A 23,591-nucleotide genomic window follows, 5' to 3' on the forward strand; every position below is an offset into this window, starting at 1 on the left:
AACCTACACATTTCTTCCAACATGCTTATTTTACTTAACAGAAAGTATAGTAATAGTCTTACTAACAGTAATAGTAAGGACACTGTATGGTAGCATATATAGACATCTCTCATTTTTTTTTTTAAAGATTTTATTTATTTATTTTTGACAGAGAGAGAGAGAGAGAGAGAGAGAGAGAGAGAGAGAGAGAGAGCGCACAAGTAGGCAGAGGGGCAGGCAGCCCGGGGGAGAAGCAGGCTCCCCGCTGAGCAGGGAGCCCGATGTGGGGCTTGAACCCAGGACCCAGGGATCATAACCCAAGCTGAAGGCAGCCGCTTAACCAACTGAGCCACTCAGGGCTCCCCTCTCATTCTTTTGTAATAGCTATATGGTTCTTTTGCATTTAGCCTTTATCTCTTTGTTAGAAAAAAAATACTGTTAGATTCTGCTTTATCAGCAAATCTGAAAATTGTTTTCTTTGAACAATTAAGGTAACTTTTGATATAACTAAAGTTGTTTGATCTCAGTTCTATTCGTATTATTTTATACTTTATTTATATATATGGCAAACCTTCTGTATCAATAGTTGTGTCAGAGTATATTTTCCCAAGATATGTGCTTGCATCCCACATGTTCTTGTACTATGTGACCTTGACATTCCCCCATCAAGAGGTGGAGTCTAATCACCCTCTCCTTGAATTCTGGCTGGCCTTTGACTCACACGCAAATGAACATGGTAGAAATGATTATATGTGATTTTCAAAGTTAGATTAGAAGAGGCCATGAAACTTTTGCCTGTTTCTTTAGGGATGCTTGTTCTGGGGTAAGTCAGATAACCATGGAAGAAGTCTGATAATCCTCAAAGCACCATGCTGCAGAGGTCCCATGATGGTGTTCTGAGCCCAAACTTTTTTAGCCAGTATCACCAAGGCACAAGACAAGGGGAGTAAAGCCATTTTGGACCCTCATCCACCAGCTGAATCCCATTAAGTGACCTCAGTCTATGCCACAAAGACCATTCAAAGTCGTGACTGAATTCCTAGTCTACAGGATCCATAAAATGGTTATTGTTTTAATCCACTAAGCTTTGGAGTAGTTATGAAAAACACACTCTCACTGTGCGGTCTGTTTACACATACACAAAATACAAAAGGACAAGCCTTCCTAGATTTAAAAATATATATTAAATTCCTAAAACAAGGAATTATATAAATATATATGTATATATAAAAACACTAAATTTATATTTTATAAATATATTTATAAATGTATTATTTTAAACATCAATATTTAATATTTCATAAAATATTCATAAATATTTAATAAAATATTTTAAATAAATTTATATAATTTCAAGGACAAATATATAAATATAAAATTAGGAAGGTTTATTCCTCTGTTCTAATAGTAATCTTTTGTTTGGTTTTTGCCCCCTCCACCATGAGCAATCTCCACAGAGCCAAACTCAAATATTATCCTTTTATATCCAATTTAAACTTTAAAGCAATCAGAAAGCTTATACTACTTTCATGGGATCTTCAAATTTTCCCCATCTTCTGATAACTGTACTTTATCCAAATTGTCAGAGCATACAGTCTTTTCATATTATATATTCTCCTACTTACAACTAAATTAATTGTTAGCACCAGCCCTTAGGTCAGTATCTCTCCCATCATTTTGGGTGTCTGAAGTTTGTTCGTTCTTCTCAGAGTGACCTGAATATCAATCTGTTTATATATTTGACTGCAGCCTTCATATATGAAAGTCTATTTGACTCAGTTTCCTTCTTTGAGTATGCTGACTACAGTGTTTCCCATGAGACATTGCTGATGAAGTTCTAATGACTACCTCATTTTCTTTCCTTTAAAGAGTTTTTTTTTTTGGCCTGGAATTCCACTGAATTTTTTTTTCTTTACTTTTTTATTCTGAGATTTTTGTTATCATTTATTTGTGAAGTTAAAAACAAGTGATAGCAAGTAAAAACTTCCATACAACTTTTGGTTTGTTCTCAACTTGTTTTTAGTTTCAATGTCATCCTGAACAGATGGAACAGGACAGACCAGTCCTGGGAGTGAGGGGATCCCAGGGGAATGGAGCCAGGCAGAGAAGGACAGCAGAGAGGCTGCGGGGCTTTTGGGGGGGTGGGGGTTGGAGGGCAGGGTATGTGTGTGTGTTTTTCTTTTAATCCCAATAATTTTATGAGAATATTTCTCAGTGTTGGTTATCACCTTAGGTAAATAGAATGTCTTTTTGATATGTAGTTTGATTTTTTTTTTAAATTTCAGGACAGTTTTCTTGTTTATACACTATTAGTATTTGTTCTATACGCATTGTTTTGTTTTTTTTTTCCCTATGAAACTCCCACATGTATGCTGAATATTCTTTGCCTACTTTGTCATTCTCAAATCCTTTTTTATTCTCTCCTTTTCTTATTAATATATTTTCCAAAGATCGAAGCAATCAGAAACTGTTTTTCCTGAGCCATTTGAGAGTAACTTGCTACCTTGATGTCTCATCACCCTTGAATACTTTGGTATATATTTCCTGTAAATAACGATATTTTCTTATATAACAACAAAGCCATCAAAATCAAAAAGTAACATTAATACATTACTACTATCTAATGCTCACACCCCACTGAAGTTTCCCCAATAATGCCCTGTATAGCAAAATGATCTAGTTTGAATTATGAGTTGTCATATCTGAGCATACATGCATTTAGTTGTCAGATCTTTTTAGTTTCCTTCAGTCACAACAGTTCCTCGGTCTTCCCTTGACTTTGTAATCTTGATACTGTTGAAGATTACAGGTCAGTCATTTTATAGACTGTCTCTCACTTTAGGTTTGTCTGATGTTTCCACATGATTAGATTCTGGTTATGCAAATTTGGCAGGAATATCAAGGAAGAGATGTTATGTTCTCTCCATTGCACCCTGGCAGGTAGTTTTATAATTTTGATTTGTCTCATTACTAATGTTATTAACTTTCAGCACCTGATGGAGGTTGTATCTGCCAGGTTTTTCTACTGTGAAATTACTTTTTCCCTTTGCAAATAATAAGTTATTGAAATCATATATACTTCTCCATTCTCATCAAACTTCCAACTAATTCACTTATTTTTATTAGTAAAGACTCATGATTTCCGAATTTACTCAGTGCAGTATAACCTCAAATTGTTCTCAATTTAGCCAGTGGGGACCCTTTCAAGCTGGATATCCTGTCCCTTTGACACATCTCCATCATCCCTTGAGCACTTCCTTGCTTTCTGGCACAGAATATTACAGAATAATCTAGTACTTTCCCTGCCCCACGCCTGGAACTGGCCATTAATCCAAACAGCCTTGGTAATTTTGGTGGGGAGGAGTATTTAGAAGCCAAGATCGGAGCGTGAGGTGTGCTCACTGCTATTGGGTCCAGGCTCTCTCAGTGGACAGAGCTGGAGAATTATGTGCACGCATGTATGTGTACACACACATTATATATGTACAATAGACACACGTTTATAACTATATTTGTTTATGTAAACTGAAAACCTTATGTTTATACCAATTGCTCCAATTCCAACCTAGTATTATAGGTTTATATTTTAGTTTTCTCCCTTTCCATATTTAGCACTTCTCTAAAAATGAAAATTATAGGTAACATTACCTTTAGCACATATGTACTCATCGGATCAGTCCCTCTGTAGGTAAGGAGTCTTCTGTGTTTACTACCATCCACTTCCTTGACTGAACTCTAACTAGTCTGCTCAGACTCTCCTCTTTGTTAAACTTAATTTTTGAAATAAAAGTTTTATTTCTAATAATTTTCTCAGTTTTATCAACTCATTTATGTTGTCCTTTCATACACTCCACAATTATTCTTTAACGTGTTTGGAAATATTAAGATGATACTTTTATTTCATGGGCATGTTTTCCTGGCATACTTTCACTATGGGGATGTTATTCTGATCCTTATTTTCATTTTCCAAACAGGTTTCCATTGGATTCAATATTGATCCTTTTCTGTTCTTCATTTTTATGTGGAATTAGTTTTCCTGAACTTTTATTTTTATTTTTAAAGATTTTATTTGAGAAAGAGGGAGCAAGTGAGCGAGCACATGCACAAGCAGGCGAGGGTAGGGTGGGGTGGGGGAGAGGGAAAGTGGACTCCCTGCTGAGCAGGGAGCCCAACATGGGGCTTGACCCCGGGACCCTGAGGTCCTGGGCAGATGCTTAACTGACCGAGCCACCCAGGTGCCCCAGTTTTCCTGAACTTTTAGATAAGACTATTTTGGGTTAGGATAGCTTTTCTATCTATCTATCTCAAAAGAGCTCCCTCTTTTGTTGTTTCTGACAAATGTTCCAAGATGTGATCTCATACACTGTTAAGATTTCCTGGTGGTGTACTTTCCTCCTACTCGTCCATACCTTCTAGTTCCTTTGGCCCTATTATCCCTATCCTGCTCAATTTGGATTTTATTCTTAGAAGTTTTCTCTTAGTGTAGGGGTTTGAACTGAAATGGAGCTATCACTGGTTAATTGTAGCAGAGGGCCCATCTCCCTCATACCTTATTGTAGATCCCCTGCACTTAAAATGTAGATTGTGCAAAAACCCTTACAGTTGTAGATACTGTTTCTCAAATTGGCCACTGCATTTTCTAGTGAGTACTGACTGGCTTTTGGGCTTCTTGTGCTGCTTCCCCTTGTACAGATGCTGGTTATTATAGGGTCTCATAGCTGTTGATGACTTGTTTATACTTGCTTGTATTTTGGGGTTCATGAGATACTCTTCCTCTAGTTTTATTAAAGATCTGTTAATAAATTTTGGTTTTGCTATCCAATTTTATTTTTTTTCTGGGAATGGGGAGGGGTAGTTCTGGGCAATTCAACTTTAAATCTACTATGTTATTTTTAATTTTCTATTTGTCCCGCTGCTCTATCAATCCATTATTTTAGTGGTTGTCCCAGAAGATTATTAGGAAGTGATGAGTTTTCAATATTTATTACTTTTTAATATTTTAATCTTTTAAATATCTTATTTGTACATTTACTTATTCATTCACTTATTTTAAAGATTTTATTTATTTTTATTTTTTTTTTTTTTAAAGATTTTATTTATTTGTTTGAGAGAGAGAGAGAGAGCATGAGAGGGGGGAGGGTCAGAGGGAGAAGCAGACTCCCCGCTGAGCAGGGAGCCCGATGCGGGACTCGATCCCGGGACTCCAGGATCATGACCTGAGCCGAAGGCAGTCGCTCAACCAACTGAGCCACCCAGGCGCCCTTAAAGATTTTATTTTTTAAGTAATCTCTACAATGTGGGGCTTGAACTTAACAACCCTGAGATCAAGAGTCATGGGCTCTCCTGACTGAGCCTGCCAGGTGCCATTATTTTAATAATGACTATATTTAACAACTACTTCGCCAAATTCCTGAAAATTCGATAATTTGGCTCTTCCAAGCCATTATATCACAGCTCTTATACAAAAGCGATGTCTGTGCTTCCTTACTGCCTTAACAACTCTGTAATGCCTTTAATAAAATGTTCATTATATTTCATGGAGCACTATTAGTTTTTTTCAGTGATTTTGCCAGTTGAAGTAAAGAAAGCCCTAGGGACTTAAAACATTCTACATTTCAGAAATTTAAAAACCTTCTGTAAAAAGAACGTATTTTTTCACATTACTTTTTATAGTAAAGAAGAATACTCTTTCCTAAGAAGTAACTAAGTTACTACAAATAGCAGTTAAAGTCTCTTCAACATTTAAGATACTGGAGAGCTAAGTCAATTCCTGTTAATTTCTTAAATTTGTGCCTCACCTACTCTATTCAGATTTTTCTATTTATGGTCTTTACTTAATATCAACAATTCTTCCTAACCATCTGTCTGTTCAGAACATACCTCAAAGCTTTCCTCAAATTTACTTTTCCTTTAAACCTCCCATTTCATTTAGGTAGCTAAGATTCCTCACTTTCCTTTCTGTTCCAATCAATTCATACTTTTAGCCCTACCAATTTCCACTGTATACCCATCCTGTATACATTTTCTTAGATTTCATTTTCGGGGGAGAGTTTAATTTCTTTTTTCAGGTAAGTTATTTATATCCCTTTCCTAGAAATCATACCCCAACTCATTCCAGGAAAGCTACACTGGAAGAAAACGGAAATGTTATACAGAAAGTTTTCTCCATTCAGCATTTCATAAAGTTTCAAACTTGTCATGAAATATATTTAGGGAGTCTCTGAACTGCTGGCCATAAGTTAAATAATATGTGTATGCTTATAAGAGGAGAGATAATGTTTAACAGCTTATTTTCTGCACGTTGTTCCCCTTTTCAACTTCTAATCTTTGTTTTGATTCTGCTAGAAGTGAAAAGATGGAAGAAATTAGGGGAAGAGAGTGGGGATAAATGGTATCTCCCCCAATCTCTTTAAACTTGCAATCCCAACTGTGAAGAATAAAACTCATTTATACTCTATAATGAAATATATTAATTAAATGTAGAACTTAACAACTGAGAGCCGTAACTCTCAGAGAATAGATACGACTGGTTTAGGAAAGAAAACGGGAAATGTTCTGAGTAAGAAGGCAGGCTGGTTAGGTAGTAGGAAAGGGTAGAAAGATACAGGAAGAAAAGTAAGAGACTAAAACAAAATTTAATTTAGGAGCCAGCTACAGAAAATCACTATAAGAGAGGACAAATGCTTGTTTACAAAGAAGTGCCACTGGTCCAATACAACCTCTCCATTTAGTCTGTACTTCTCCTCTCTTTGGTTGTTAGAAGAAATAATGGAAATAAAATGAGGAGACTGAGGTTAAAACTCTACCTCTGCAGCTGAGATTTAAATTAAAGCTTTGGAATTGAGACAAGCTAAGTGACTCTGATCAAACCTCTCACTTTTCTAGATTTCAGTTGTCACTTAAAAATTAGGAATAATAATATCAATTTCAAGGAATTTTTTTTTCTTGTGGAAAAAAAGATCACAAATTTGTAAGACAACCGTGGAAAAGAGAAAGTAAGTTTCATGTTAAGTTTAATTTTTTCTTTTATCTCTTTTTCCTTTATAATATCATTGCAATATAATCAATATTTTTTGAGCCAAAAATTTAGATTTAAGGTCTGAAAGCTGATATAGTGTACTTGAGGAACAATGAGATAAAATATTTAAGGCTTTTCAGGGTGTGGGGACCCACTTGGAACCCAGAGTTGTCATAAAGATTATTTTTAAACTAAAGACACCGGAGATTCAACAAATGCAGAAAAAAAGCCTTCCCAGAGCTTCCCTTATCTGACCAAAAGAAATAAGGCTATCATAAATCCCCTCTCCTGAGGAGTATTATGGCTTTGAGAAGGAAAGACTACTCTTATTTATATAGACAACATGATTACAAACTTCCTCCTAAAAATCCATTTGTTTTTCCTAAAGAAACCTATTTGTTTTTCCGACAGAAGGTTTTCCTTTCAACTTTTTCCATACGAAGTTAGGTATATAAGCACTTAATGAGCCCTACTTCTTTTGCTGGCTCCTCATATGCATATAAAATAAACCCTTTTCTCATGTGAATCTGTCTTTTGTCAGTTTAAGTTGCAGGCCCCAGCAACTGAAACTAAAAGGTTAGAGAGAAAGTTTTTCCTCCTCTACAGAGGGGCTAGAAGAAATCTTAACTATGTAATAGATGTGTAACTGGCAAATTACTTAAACTTTTTGTGCCTTTGTTTACTCACCTGTAATGTAAAATGGAGATAACAGTGCCTACCTTATAGTTTTTATGGGAGTTAAAAGAGTTAATAAATGTAACATGGTTAGTACCATATCCAGCACACAATTTTTCTATTATATTCTATTACCCAAACCCATAGGAAGCTCTTGAACTACATAGATCAGGAACTATTCGTCAAAATTTTGTAACTTCCGAATACAGAGTCAAACACTAGCATAGTAATTCCAGTGCCCGTGTTTGATTAGAGCTATAGATCCTGAAAGATAAAAACTTACTCCTACCAAAAGCTTACCTCTTTGGTCTTTGTCTGTTTGTATGAATACATGTATGTCAGATTATCAATGAAGCAGAGAATCCCCAAAGGATTCATCATTAGTAAAGTGAAGATACTAACTGCAGAGAGATGACTGATTAGCAGAGTGTCAGGTGACTCCTTTTATACTTCTTAAAATGGCCAGTTCACTGAGAAAGAAAATCTGAACCTTCAACTTATATCCTTGGCCCTCATAGCAGTTACACAGTGATGATGTGGAATATATTTTTTAGAAAAAATGCTGTACAACAAAAATACATTTGTTAAAAATATATTATTAATATTAAAATGAAACAAAGCTATATGGCACCACTGCCTTATAAACAAACAACGTAAGTAGCAATATAGCAAGGAGGACAGGTGTTTTCAAAGTACCCAAAACATGCTTTTAAATTTTAACTCTATTTTTGGTCTCTGTTTTTTTTAACCTATGATGTCATTTCTTCTCTCTGCCCATTTAAATCCTATCCATTCTTTAGGTTTCCAGTTAAGCCCCAATCTTATTCTATGGTATCTTTTTTCTTTTTTTTTTAAGATTTTATTTATTTATTTATTTGACAGAGAGAGACAGCGAGAGAGGGAACACAAGCAGGGGGAGTGGGAGAGGGAGAAGCAAGCTTCGGCGGAGCAGGGAGCCCTATGCGGGACTCAATCCCGGGACTCCGGAATCACGACCCGAGCCAAAGGTAGACGCTTAACCGACTGAGCCACCCAGGTGCCCCTCTATGGTATCTTTTCTCATGCCAGGCAACATGAAGTACTTTCTTTTGAATTCCTAAGGCAAAGGCTGTCTTCTGTGCTTTACTGGTACTCACCCATGTTTTTATTAGGCAATGGTACCATAGCTATGGTAAAAGAATACAGTAAACATCAACATTGGCAGACTAAGCACTCATTAAAATATTCCCAGTGAAAAGTATCTAGATTTTGAAGATAATAGAACGGTGACTGAATCCTAGCTATTACTAGCTTTGTTATCTGAGTCTATCTCATCATCTGTATTTCATAAGGCTCTAGAGCAAGGTTTAAATAAATAACAGGCACCTAAATAAACATCTCATTATAAACTGTGTTAAATGTTATAAAGAAAAAATATCACAGTGCTATCAGAAATGGAATCATGAGAAAGAGCGAGCCATACAAAGAACCGGGAGAAAGAACACTCTAAAGACAGAATGATCAGAGAATTAGGATAGTATATGATGCAATAAAGGGTCTGAAAGAACACCTGTACAGTTAGAGCCTAAGGAGCAAAGGAAGGAGAAGAGGCATGTAGTGATCACATGTGTTGTGCTGTGCTCAGTCACACAGGGCCTTCCTTGCAGGCCCTATTAAAGGGTTTAGATTTTGGGACGCCTAGGTGGCTTAGTCGGTTGAGCAGCTGCCTTTAGCCCGGGTCATGATCCCAGGGTCCTGGGATCGAGTCCCACATCAGGCTCCTTGCTTAGCAGGGAGCCTGCTTCTCCCTCTCTCTCCTTCTGCTTGTGCTCTGTCAAATAAATAAAATCTTAAAAAAAAAAGGGTTTAGATTTTATTCAGCATTTAATGAAAAATGTTTTAAATGGGAAATGACACAATGCAATCTTTGTATTTAAAAAGATCATTTTGCTTGATGAACAGAGAATGAACTGGAGAAAATCAAGAAAGAATAAGGAGACTTGTTAGAGGTTATCAGAATAGTTTAGGTAAGAAAGGATGGTGGCTTTGGTTAGGGAAGTATCTGGATACACAGAGATTGAGAAAGGGGCTCTGTCTGGGGCTTCTGGCTTAAGAATCAATGGAGGTACCATATACTGAAATGGTAAAATAATTGTTTCAGGAATGCTCAGTTGCAAACACTATGGAGAAATACAGCTGGTGACATCAAATAAGATACATAATAAGTCTGGTGCTCAGGTGATGTTGGGGAAAAAGAATACATCTATAAGAGTAATCAACATAAGGGTCTAAACTGGAAACAGAAACACTAACAGTAGCTACTTTAATAATCAAAGAAGAATGCAAATTCTCCTTGATAAAAAAATGGCTCCATCAAGAGAAGAGTTTAAATTTTGAATACAACTAAAGAAAAAGTATCAATTAGAAAGGTTCTTATAAAAGTATAGAAATCTCAAAAAAAGAACAAAAGAGAAGAAAAACAGTATAAGCACAGAAAAAGACAAACTGAAAGGAAGATTCTTGGGCCCATTCAATAACTATCCTAGGAAAATGGTAGCCTACCCTTCCTAACCATCAGTGGCAAGTATATCTAGTGCATACAGATGTAAATTAGGCTTATTTAAAAGCTGCTAAATAGGGCGCCTGGGTGGCTCAGTTGGTTAAGCGACTGCCTTCGGCTCAGGTCATGATCCTGGAGTCCCGGGATCGAGTCCCATGCTCTCTATCTCTCATTCTCTCTCTCTCTCAAATAAATAAATAAAATCTTAAAAAAATTTAAAAGCCGCTAAATATAAAAAATGGTAAAGTTAACTATCCTTGTTCTGGTCTATGCTTATCAAGCATTAGAGCAGTTCTTCCTATCAATAAATTTTTAACTCCTTATTAAATATAACTCAGTATTTTTACCTGGGTCTCTGGCAAACATTAACTAGAATATGTCTGAATTCTGATGATTCTGAGTCAATTTCCTATCATGTTGTGTCCTTTTAATAGAAATATTCATTTCTTTTTAATTCAGTAAAGTTTGCTTCAATGTATAATTTCAAACACTTATTCTCTTAAAAATTTTTTTTAGAAAGTCTAATGATGTATTTATTGCATATATATTCTTGCCTGTCTTCCATTGCTAGTATTTTCTCTTTCATCTTAAAATTCTCATTTGTTTCGTTTTATTTTTCCTCTTGTATCCTCTATTGATTTTTCTGCAGTATCTCTTTGTCTTTGTGTTCAATTTAAGAAAATGCTTTCTTTTTCTTTCCTGGGTTCTGCTATCTCAAAAGCAATCTCTTGGTTGTGAAGCCATTTTTTTCCATACAGTTCTTAAACTTCTATTTAGTGGTCTTCTTTCAAAGAAATGAATGTATTAGCTGTTGAAAATATTAAGATCAAATTTTCATCTAATCTATGCCAATGTTTTTGTGTGTAGCTAATTTTTATTTGTTGCCAAGCTTTGCTGTTTGTTTCCACTTCTTATTAATATCTTTGTATGAATGCCAGGATAGTTACTTTTTAACTAGTTATTACTGAATGAGTTGGATTTTGCTGGACCAGCTATTTGGCTGAACCAGAAAGTTAAGGGGTGCAGGAGGGATGGAAGCACAGTATCTTCATGGCCTTTGAAACCAAAGGACTGTCACACACACTACTCCACTTCTCCAAACCAAACCACATCAAGGAGGGCTTCTGTTTTAGCATGTTCACTCCAATTCCCATTAGTCTTGCCAAAACTAAAAGGATGATGTTTTTATACCTCAAAAAGAAGCTCCTCACCTTTAGAAAGAGTAATTTTGTCATATTCTAAGTTCTGCCACCACTGAGAATTCTCAACATTCCATGTTTTTACTCTTCCCTCTTTCTGTGTGGCTTCTGCCAGATCTCAAGCTGCGTAAGCAAGCCTTTGCCTATGTTTTGTTGTCCAGGTCTTAAATCTGTCATCTTAAGTTTTGCTTAATGTGAGGTGGAGTTCTGTTGGTAGAAGTGCATGTTTTATTTTCCTTGTTGCTTTTGTATGTTTTCTGGGGGAGATCAGATATTGACTTACCTTTACTCATACCTAAATAGTCTATATTCCTTATGCATCTGTATAAATGAGAACCCTTCTATAATACTAAGGAGACAGTATCTTAGTAAATATTGAGAACTTGGCTTCCATACAGCATACCTATAGGGCAAGAATGTGCTGGCTAGAAGATGAAAGCATGCGTGGCCCCATTGGAGGTTTTGTTTCTCACTGAATTAACAAACTGGCATTCTGATTTCATATATTGGTCTCTATTTGTTTGGTTAATGTGAATTTATTTGGAATTTATCATTATGTAAGTGGATTTACCCCTTTCAGTTAATGGACCTAAAATGCTGAGGTTTACAACTGTATGTATTATGAAATAGCAAGGAAAGCCCTACATGCTACTTTGATTAGCTAAAAAAATTTATTAGGCTTTGTTACAAAAATAAATTCCAGTCTAAGAAAAAAATATAAAATTATGAGTTGCTCAATTAGAAATTGTTTCACTTACTCCTTTAGTCATTTTTTCCTTCTTCATCTTGTTGTTTATGAACACTAGCTGGTATGCTATGTATTCTTCTGGGTGTTTACACTTTTTATATGCCGCTGAAGTTTTATTGGAGAAGTGGATATGTTGATGTACACCACTAGAGTTTTACATATGTTTAAATATGGCATGACCTTAAGTTTTCCATTACCATGTTCTTCCCCCCTAGGACTTAGGTCATGTCCATGATACTTCACTATCTAGAAACACATAACATACCAAACTTGTATTATTTTCTCTTTAAACAGCAATAAAGGGTATTATAAACGTATCTTAAATCTTGATATTAACAAACATAATCTAATTCAAAAGTCAGAAAAAATTGGGATGACCAAATTTTCTCTGGCAATGCTATCATTGCATATGGTTTTTATGATCCTTTGGGATCACTGAGTTAGTAAAGGTATGTGTTTGGTTAGAGGACAGATTTTAAAAAATAAACACTTAAAAATTAATCCAAATAACAGTGAAATACTCAAATGCCTACATCCTACTGAACACACTTTGACCTGGATTGTGAAGTAGGTTCAGACTAAGCAAACACTAGATTAATAAAAGAGATCAAAACATAAAAATGTTAAGCTCAGAAAGTTAAACATTATTAAGAGGAAGAATTCTTAAAAACTCAAATAAACAACAAACAGACAGCAAGAATTTTATTACCTTCAGGCCGATATTGCGCAACAATTGTGACAGCTTGGCCAGCATTTTTCAAAGCGGCTGCTGCTTGCTCATGGCTGGCAGTTCTGAGGTCAACACTGTTTACCTGTAAATCAAATTGAATCTTAAATTTGAAAGAAATTGTTTACACTGATTAGAAACCACAATAGCCTGTTCTTTGAGTAGGCACAGAAAAAAAAAATTACATGCAGTAACTTTATCACTAAAATATCTTCTTGTTCCAATTTACTAAAGTATATCATGGAGTAAAAATATTACTATTAATGAAAGCAATTTTATTCACTAAGAATACTTTGCTTAACATCAAGTGAGCAAAACCAAAACATCTTTTTAAAAAGATTTTATTTATTTATTTGACAGAGAGAGAAACGAGAGAGGGAACACAAGCAGGGGGAGAGGGAGAGGCAGGCTTCCGCTGAGCAGGGAGCCCAATGCGGGGCTCGATCCCAGGACCCTGGGATCATGACTAAGCCTAAGGCAGTTGCCCAACAACTGAGCCACCCAGGTACCCCAAAATCAAAACATTTTCTTCCAGGTTTTCCGGGAAGTTGCCTACCAATCTCTTGGGAAACATACCTTAATTTGATAACTTGAAATATCAACAAATGTCATCATATTGTGCAGCTTATTTCACTAGTAACTCAAACAACAGGAGGGACATTCATTTTGTATGTAGCATCCTTTCAACTTCTGCCATACTTTCACTCCTATTACTCATTTCAGTTCCAATTCTCTTCCCCAAACTAAGATTCCATTCTTTTGGAGTAAAGTATTAATAGCTCAAATTTCGAAGATGGACGTTTAAATAGAGTAAACGTTATCAAATGAACAAGGAGACATGCTTTGAAGACAGGGCCCTTCCTTGGGTAAATAATTACTGAGGTGATCAATTCCACTCGAAAGTAAGCAACTTAATTCTTATTTCTGAAAGGCTGCCAATACCTAGTATATACTGCAAGCACACTATCTTAGACACTATACCTTTTCCACTATTAGCAACACTTAAATGGACATTCATGGGAGCATTATATTTGAATGGTAATAGCTTTAAATACTTGTTGTTTTTTCCCCCTAAAAATCCTCAGTGAATAGACTACAGTAATGCTTGAAACCTTGATCAAATATTTTTGGAAAGGAAGAACTGTCAAGCCATTTTTATATGAAAGCGTGTTTTGTCGACATCAAATCTCAAACCTGTTAAAGATCATATACCAATTTTGGAAAAAATGACTAGGAGCCCAGAAATTCTTGGGATTATAAAATTTATATGAAAGAAAATTTTAACCACGTAAAGACCTGACATTTGGTATTATCTATAAAGGATGTTATTATGCAGCTAAGTTAAAACAAATATTTTTTTTAAAAAAAAGTTTTTATTTAAATTCCAGTTAGTTAACATACAGTGTAATGTTAGTTTCAGGCATACAAGTTAATGATTCAACACTTCCATATAATACCCAGTGCTCATCATAACAAGTGCACTCCTTAATCCCCATCACCCCCACCCACCTCCCCTCTGGTAACCATCCGTTTTTTTCCTCTATAGTTAAAGAGTGTTTTATGGTTTGCCTCTTTTTCCCTCTGCTCATGTTTTCTTTCTTAAATTCCACATATTAGTGAAATCATATGATGTTTTTCTCTGAATGACTTACTTTGCTTAGCATAATATTCTCTAGTTCCATCTATGTCGTTGCAAATGGCAAGAGTTCATTCTTTTTTATGGCTGAGTAATACTCCATCACGCGCGTGTGTGTATAAATAAATATATATAAAATACCTCACATCTTTTTTTTTTTTTAATACACCACATCTTTATCCATTCATCAGTCCATGGACATTTGGGTTGTTTTCATATTTGGCTATTGTAGATAATGCTGCTATAAATACTGGGGTACATGTATCCCTTTGAATTAGTATTTTTGTATTCTTTGGGTAAATACCTAGTAGTTCTTGAATGAAAATCAAGATCAAAAAAACTTTAATCTAAAGAAATGTAACACAATGTAATGTGCTTTTATTGGAGATTAGTTCTAGCTGAAGGCTATAAAAAAAACTCAACACAATGTATAAATAATTCTACTTTGAGCATAAAGTAGAATTTCAAATTCCCTGAAAAACAAATTAGTGAAGAAATATAAAGATAAATTTTCATAGATAATTGCAGGAAAAATTATAATTCTTTTTTTCCTTAAGATCTTCCTTCCTTCAGGGCGCCTGGGTGGCTCAGTCGTTAAACGTCTGCCTTTGGCTCAGGTCATGATCCCAGGGTCCTGGGATCAAGTCCCGCATCAGGCTCCCTTCTCTGCAGGAGACCTGCTTCTCCCTCTCCCACTCCCCCTGCTTGTGTTCCCTCTCTCACTGTGTTTCTGTCAAATAAATAAAGAAAATCTTAAAAAAAAATCTCCTTCCTTCCTTCCTTTCTCTGAGAGCAAGCGAGTAAGCAGGGGGAGAGAGAGAGGGGCAAGCAGACTCTGTGCTGAGTTCGGAGCCCAACACAGGGCTCGATCCCACGACCCTGAGATCATGACCTGAGCCAAAATCAAGAGTCTGATGTTTAACCGACTTGAGCCACCCAAGCATCCTGAAAAGATTATAATTTTTAATGAATTATTCCTGAGCAGCAAATTTTTTTTGCTACAGAAAAGATCTGAAGACACCTTGTATAGAGTCAAAAAAGAATTTAATAAGACTACAAATTATAAAAACTTTCTAAAATATCACCATTTTAATAGAAGATACATTATCAAGGATATTTTAGAAGAAATCCTTGCACTGAGAGAGACATATTTGTGTAAACAGCCTTAAAGTCACTTTTTTTTACACTATCACTTAAAAAATTTACAGAAAACCCACATTTTTAAAGTGTACAATTCAGTGGTTCTTAGTACCTTCAAAGGTATGTGTAATTAGCACTATGATCTAATTCCAAACATTTTCATCACTTCAAAAAGAAACCCACTACCCATTAGCAGCCATTCCCCTTCTCCCTTAGCTCCTGGCAACTATTAATCTACTTTGTCTCCATGGATTTATCTATTCTGTACATTTTAAATAAATGGGATACTATGATATGTGACCATTTGTGTCTAGCTTCTTTCACTAGCATGCTTTCATGGTTGTAGCATGCTACATGGTTGTTGTAGCATGTATCAGTGTCCCATTACTTACTACGGCTGAATAATAGTCTATCATATAGATACTCCACATTTTATCTGCATTTTAACTTTATTCCTAGGTGTTTTATAAGTGAAACTGTGTTTTTTTTTTTTTAAGACTTATTTATCTTAAGGGGGGAGAGGGAAGGAAGGGGGAAGGCAGAGGGGGAGAGAGAGAGAGAGTGAGAGAGTACAAAGTTGGGTAGGGGCAGAGGGAGAGAATGAGAATCCTCCAGCAGACTCCCTGCTGAGCAAGGAGCCTTAAGTGGCACTTGATTCCAGGACCCTGGAAATCAAGAGTTGGATGCTCAACTGACTGAGCCACCCAGGTACCCCTTCTTAATTTCACTTTCAAGTAGTTCAGTGTTGGTACATAGAAATACAGCTGTTTCTTGCACAGTGGTTTTCTGTCCTGCAAACTTGCTGAACTTGTTTATTAACTCTAATAGTTTTGTTGTTGTTGCTGGATTTTCTAATATTGTCTATATATAAGAGATCATGACATCTGCAAATAGAGATAGTTTTCCTTCATTGTCTTAAATCTGGAAGCCTTTTATTTCTTTTTCTTGCCTAACTGCCCTGTTTAAAAACTCCAGTGTGATGTTGAATACAGGTGATAAGAGTAGACACCCTTGTCTTGTTTATGATCTTAGAGGGAAAGACGTAATGGTGTTGGTTTCGAGAAGTGCTTTTTCTGTGTCTATTGAGATGATTGTGTCATTTATGTCCTTTACTCTATTAATACAGTGCTTACTTTGATCAGTTTTCTAATGCTGAACCAACCATTCATTTCTTGGATTAATTTCACTTGGTTATGGTATACAGTCCTTTTTTAAATTCTGGTATATAATGTTTTTTATCATTCTGTCTCCAGTTTGCAATTTTGTTGAGGATTTTTACATCTCTAAGGATGTAAGGAATATTGGTTTGTTGTTTTCTCCTTCTATTATGTCTTTGTCTGGTTTGATAAAAGAACAATATTGTCCTCCTAGAATGAGTTGGGAAGTGTTCTTCATGCCTATTCCTTTTTTGGGAAGTCTATGAATGACTGGTGTTAATTCTTTAAGTGTTTGGTAGACCGTACCAATGAAACCATCTGGTCCTGGGCTCTTACCCTTGTGAAATGTTTTATCAATTCAGTCTCTTTAATTGTTATAGGTCTATACGGATTTTCAATTTCTTTTTGAGTCAGTTTCAATAGTTTGTCTTTCTAGAAATTCATCAACAATGATATATACAATATATACTATATCATATATAATCTATAGAACATATACATTATAAAATGTACTTTGTCTTTAGTAACAATTTTTATCTTAGTTTTCTTTGTATGATATCAGTATAGTCACTCCAGGTGTTTCCTGATTACTGCCTGCATAGTATATCCTTTCCAACCTTTTAGTTTTAATCTTTGTTGAAAAGTAAACCACTGTCTTTGAATCTAAAATGTGTCTGTCATAGACAGCACATAGTTGGATCCTGTTTTTTTTAAAGACTTATTTGAAAGAGAGGGAGAGCACGTGCATGCACGTGCAAGGTGGGTAGGGGGGGAGGTAGAGGGAGACTCAAACAGACTCCCCAGTGAGCACAGAGCCCGACATAGGGTTCGATCTCACGATCCTGAGATTGTGACCTGAGCCAAAAACCAAGAGTCAGATGATCAACTGACTGAGCCACCCAGATGCACCCTGGATCCTGTTTTTTTTTTTTTTTTAAATCTACCCTGTTAATATCTTTTAATTGGAGTGTTTAATTCATTTACATTTAATGTAGTTATTGAAAAGGTAAGATCTGTGTCATCTATTTTGCTACTTGTTTTCTTCATGTCTTGTATCTTTTCTGTTCCTTCATTCCTCCATTTCTACATTCTTTTGTTAAACAGATAATTTCTAGTGTACCATTTTAACTCCCTTGTTTATTATATATATTTTCAGCTATTTATCTTGGTGGTTGCCTCTGGATTATAATTAACATAATGTTCTACTTTGGATTATACCATCTTAATTTCATTGGTATATAAAACTCTGTGCCCTCTTACCTGCCTTGTGATACTATTGTCACATAAATTACATCTTTATAAAATGTGTGCCCATCAGCACAGATTTAAATTATTGCTTTATTCAGTTGTCTTTTGAATCAGACAGGAGAAAAAAGGAGTTACAAGCAAAAAATACACTTATACTGTATTACATTTATCTATGTAGTTAGCTTTAACAACACTATTTCTTCACATGGATTTAGGATTTAGGTCTACAGTCTTTTTATTTTAGCCTGAAGGATTCCCTTCAGTATTTCTTGCAGGACAGAGATCTACTAGAGATGAACGTCCTCAGCTTTTATTTACTTGGGAATGTCTTGATTTGTCGTTTCTGAAGGATAGTTTTGCTCCTGGATATAGAATCCTTGGTTAATAACTTTTTTTCTTTCAGAACTTTGAGTATGTCATCCTACTGTCTTCTGGCTTCCATGGATTTTGATGAGAAATCACTGTTAATATTATTGAAGATTCCCTGTATGTAATGAATCATTTCTCTCTACTATCAAGATTCAATATTTGTCTTTTGACAGTTGGATTATGGTATGTGTATGGTATGGATCTCTTCAAATTTATTCTACTTGGAGTGCATCACTAAGCTTCTCAGATGTGTACAATGTTTTTCCATCACATTTTGAAAGTTTTCAGTCATTATTTACTCAATCTTTCTGGCACTTCCTAGCTCTCCTGTCATTCTGTGACTTCATTATGTATATGCTATACACTTGATGATATCCCCACAAGGTTTTGAGGCTCTTAATTTTTCTTCATTCTTTTTTTCCCCCCCCTGTTCTTCATCTGGATAATCTCAAGAGATGTATCTTCAAGTTTGCTGATTTTTTTCTTCTGCTAGCTCACAGCTGTTGTTGAGTTTGTCTAGAGCACTTCTGCTTTTTAGTTACTGTATTTTTCAACTCCAGAGTTTCTATTTGGTTCTTCTTTATAATAGAAATCTCTTTACTGGTATTCTCTACCTGCTGAGATATTGTTCCTTTATTTTTCCTTTCATTATTTAGTTATTTGAGCATATTTAAAATATCTGATTTAATGTCTTGGTTTAGTAAATCCAATGTTCTGCTTCCTTAGGGACAGTTTCTATTGACTGCTTTCCCCGTTCCGTGTATAGGCTGCATTTTCTTGTTTTAGGTCAAAACAGAGAGCTTTGCAAATGGGTTCTTAAAGAACCACCAGACAGGTCAAATTATGACAATTCTCTGGGAAAGACACTCTGAAAGTTCTATTCGCATCTTGCTCTCTGGTGGCTGTGAGGTTACTGATTTTCACCGTAAATGTGGACTATTTCTCAAGACTAATGTGATGCTGGAGAGCAGAGGATGGGACTTAAGCAAGTTAATACTCCAAAAACTCCCTCTTATGAAGATTTAGCCTTTTTTTTTTTTTTGAATAAACTTTCTAAAGTGCTGCAAGCCTTTGGTTAAATTCCAGAGTTCTGAACAACTTCATTTTGACAATTTTGGCTACTTTTCTCTCTTTATAGAGGAGAGAAGTCTTTTGGATCACTTGTGATTCTAAGATTCTATGAGTCTAAATTTTTAGCAAACATAAATTGTATTCTACACCATACTTCTCATAACTGGAATAACAGTAATACCTAATTTATACCATACTGAAAACTACAGTGTTCTATATATGTAATGAATCTTGATTTCAAAAGCCTCTTTCTTCAACAAAATTAAATTTATAAGAATATTTTATAAAACCTATGATTTATTTCCATGCTTTCCCAAATAACTTATTTATACTTTTCTCAGTGATGTGGGTTATCATTAAGAACACCAATAAGAGGGATGGTCTTTAGAATACTAGTTTACAAAGTTTGGTCCCCAGAGCAGCACTATCAATATCTCATGAAAACTTGTTAGAAATATAGAATTTTAGATCCTACCCAAGTCATACTGAATTGAAAACTTCAGGGATGGGGTCTAAGAATCTGTTTTTTAACAAGGCCTTGAAGTGATCCTGATTCAAGATGAAGACTGAAAACAGCTAAATTTTGTCTAATGAGGTACTTAGTTTGTTCCTGACTAACAGGCTTTTTAGTTTTGAGTATCTTTTTTCATGTTTTCCTCCAGAGGTTTTTCCTACTGCTCTCAGGTTACTTCCCTGGAGAAGTTTAGTAACCATTAAAATGTTAAGGCTATTGATGCATATAGACTAACATAAGGCTATATGTAACTTACACTCACATTAGGGTGAGCAAGTGGCCTGGACTGTCTGGGATTTTCAGTTTTAAAATCAAGACTAAAGGCATTTCCAGACATGGGGCTTTCAGTGCTAAAGCTGGGAAAGTTCTGGGTGAACGAGTTTGCGCTGGTCAGTCTACCATACTGTAGCAGTATGTCAGTGACCCATATAAAATTGTCCCACATGGACAATTTAAAAAAACATCTATTTTTGCTTTGAATATTTTGCACCTAACTCTAAGCCAACTGAAAATTTATTTTGACACAAAGTGTGAAGTAAGGCTCTAAGCTAATTTTATTCCCCCAAACAACTAGCTAATTAGTCTAACATTTATTTTTAACAAATTCATTCCTTTCCACCAATTTGTCCTTATCACACTATAACTTATTTAAAAAATTTAAATTACAGTATAAAATTACAAGGAGTAAAATGTAAAAATTTGAACAGTTCAGTTGAAATAATTTTCAACACCTGTATACACACATGAAACCACAAATGCAAACAAAATATATATATTTTCCATCATCCAACTCAGAAATTTCCATCATACCTCTTTATAATCAGTATAATCACCAGCAACCACTGACTTCTCTCACTAGAAATTATTGTCTACTCATGAGTATCATGTAACTGGAATCTTACTGTGTGTTTTTGTGGTGTTTTTACTCAATGTGATGTTCTTTAGTGTAATCTATATTGTTGTGTTTCAGTAGTTTGTTATTTACTGGTAAGTAGTGTTATATTGTATAAATGTACTCCAACTTATTTAGCTATTTGACTACTGATGGACACTTGAGTCATTTCCAGATCTAAATTATTATTAATAAAGCTGTTATGAACATTTCTGTTAAGTGTTTCTGTAGACATGATTTCTTGGGTAAAATCTGGGTGATAAGGTTAGTTGTATGTTTAATTTCTCAAAAACTTCCCCCAAAATTCTTGCAGTGACTGTACAATATGCCCAACAGTAATGAACAAGAGTTACCAGTGCACTACATCCTCACCAATGTATGTCAACATTTTTTTTTTTTTAGCCATTCAACTGGGTGAGATATGGGATATATGCTGGCCCTCCACAGTTAAAAATCCACATATAACTTTTGACTCTCCAAAATCTTTTTTTTTTAAGATTTTATTTATTTGACAGGGAGAGACACAGCGAGAGAGGGAATACAAGCAGGGGGAGAGGGAGAGGGAGAAGCAGGCTTCCCGCCGAGCAGGGAGCACGATGTGGGGTCTCGATCCCAGGACCCTGGTATCATGACCCGAGCCGAAGGCAGATGCTTAACGACTGAGCCACCCAGGCGCCCCTCCAAAATCTTAATAATAGCCTACTGTTGACTAGAAGTCTTACCAATTGTATATATATTATATACTTTATTCTTACAATAAACTACAGAAAATGTTATTAAGAAAATCATGGGGGGGGCGCCTGGGTCAGCTTAGTCAGTTAAGTGTCCGACTCTTGATTTCAGCTCAGGTTGAGCCCCCCCATCCCATCAGGCTCCCTGCTCAGTGGGAAGTCTGATTGTCTCCCTCTCCCTCTGCTCCTCCCCTTACTCATGTGCTTTCTCTCTCTCTCAAATAATAAATCTTAAAAAGAAAATCATAAGGGAAATATATTTAGCATACTAGACTGTATTTATCCAAAAAATCTGCACATAAGTGGACGCATGCAGTTCAACCCCGTGTTGTTCAAGGATCACCTGTATCTCCTTTTATTTAGGCATAATTTACCCTCAATAAATTCATCTTTTTAGCTTATAGTTAAAGAGTTTGACAACTGTATATGTTGTGTAAACACTGTCACAATCAAGATACAGAAAAGTTAAATCACTCCCACCTAAATTCCTACAAACCCCTTTACTCACTGTGTTTTTCTGCACTGCCCTGATGCATGTTAAGCACCCTTTCATGTGTTTATAAGCCATTCATATATCTTGTTTTGTGAAATATCTATTTAATTCTTCTGCTCATTTTAAAAACTGGGTTACTTGGGGTGCCTGGGTGGCTCAGTCAGTTAAGCATCTGCCCCTTCGGCTCAGGTCATGATCCCAGGTCCTGGGATCGAGCCCCACATCAGGCTCCTTGCTCAGTGGGGAGCCTGCTTCTCCTTTCCCTCTGCCTGCCTCTCTGTCTACTCGAGCTTTCTCTGTCAAATAAATAAATGAAATCTTTAAAAAAAACTGGTTTACTCATCTTTTTATTGTTAATTTGTGGGAGATGTTTATGTATTCTGGATGCAAGTCTTTTGTCAGATACAGGCAGTAAGAATATTTTTTCCTACTCTGTTGCTTGCCCATTTGGTTTATTTATTTATTTATTTGTTTGTTTGATGTAGTGTTCCATGACCCTCCAATGTAGTTAACCTTATTTTTGGTGTGTGTGTATATATATATATATGGGCCAATTTGGTTTTTTAATGCACCCTTTTTATGGTTAGTATTTTATGTATCTTGTCCGAGAGACTGTTGTCTACTGCAGGGTTGCAAAGATATCTTCCTATGTTTTCTTCTAGGAGGATTATGATTTGGGCTTTACATTTAGATTTATAATTCATGTAGAATTAATTTTTACATTTGGACTAAGATGGGGTTGAAGTTCATGTTTTTCCATATAGATATTTAGTTGTTTCAGCATCATTTATTTAAAAAGATTTTCTTTTCAGGGCGTTTGGGTGGCTCAGTTAGGCATCTGACTCCTGATTTTGGCTCAGGTCATGATCTGGGGGCTGTAAGATCAGCCCTGCAGTGGGCTCTGTGCTCAGCGAGGAGTCTGTTTGACATTCTCCCCCTCCCCCTGTGCTTTCTCTAAATAAGTGTTAAAACAAAACAAAAAAAGACTTTCATCACTGAACTTAGCCCCTTAGTCCTATTTAAGAAATCTTAATCTAATCCAAGTTCACTAAGATTTTCTTGTATGTTTTCTCCTAGAAATTTAGTTGTTTTTTTTTTTTTAAGATTTTATTTATTCATTTGAGACACAGAGATAGAGAGAGAGAGAGAGAGAGAGCGAGAGAGCATGAGCAGGGAGAGAGGCAGAGGGAGAGGGAGAAGCAGGCTTCCCCAGGAGCCCGATGTGGGGCGGATCATGACCTGAGCCAAAGGCAGACGCTTAACCATCTGAGCCACCCAGGCGCCCCTAGAAATTTAGTTCTATCATCCATTTCAAATTAATTTTTGTAGATGGTGAGTGATAGACACAAATTTCTTTTTTCTTTTGTCTACTTATTCTATCAATTATGGAAGAAGGTGTTTAAATCCCCAACTTGATTGTAGACTTTTCCATTTCTTTCCTTAGTTCTGGCAATT

The 23,591-nt window shown here is 35.7% G+C and overlaps 1 protein-coding gene across 9 annotated transcripts in view; it reads right to left on the reverse strand.

Moving 5' to 3' along the window:
- DLG1 (discs large MAGUK scaffold protein 1) overlaps window positions 1-23,591 on the reverse strand; it is a 257,311-nt gene that overhangs the window by 46,102 nt on the left and 187,618 nt on the right. For all 9 annotated transcript variants that reach the window (XM_088024979.1, XM_088024980.1, XM_028100854.2 and 6 more), the window contains one exon: window positions 12,868-12,970. In XM_088024979.1, coding sequence (XP_087881105.1) covers window positions 12,868-12,970 — 103 coding nt within the window. The remainder of the gene's footprint in view (window positions 1-12,867; window positions 12,971-23,591) is intronic.

Source organism: Eumetopias jubatus, unplaced genomic scaffold (genome assembly GCF_037043125.1).
Source record: "Eumetopias jubatus isolate StellerSeaLion01/CBP00866 unplaced genomic scaffold, mEumJub1_p1.0 scaffold_1, whole genome shotgun sequence".
NCBI lineage: Eukaryota > Metazoa > Chordata > Mammalia > Carnivora > Otariidae > Eumetopias > Eumetopias jubatus.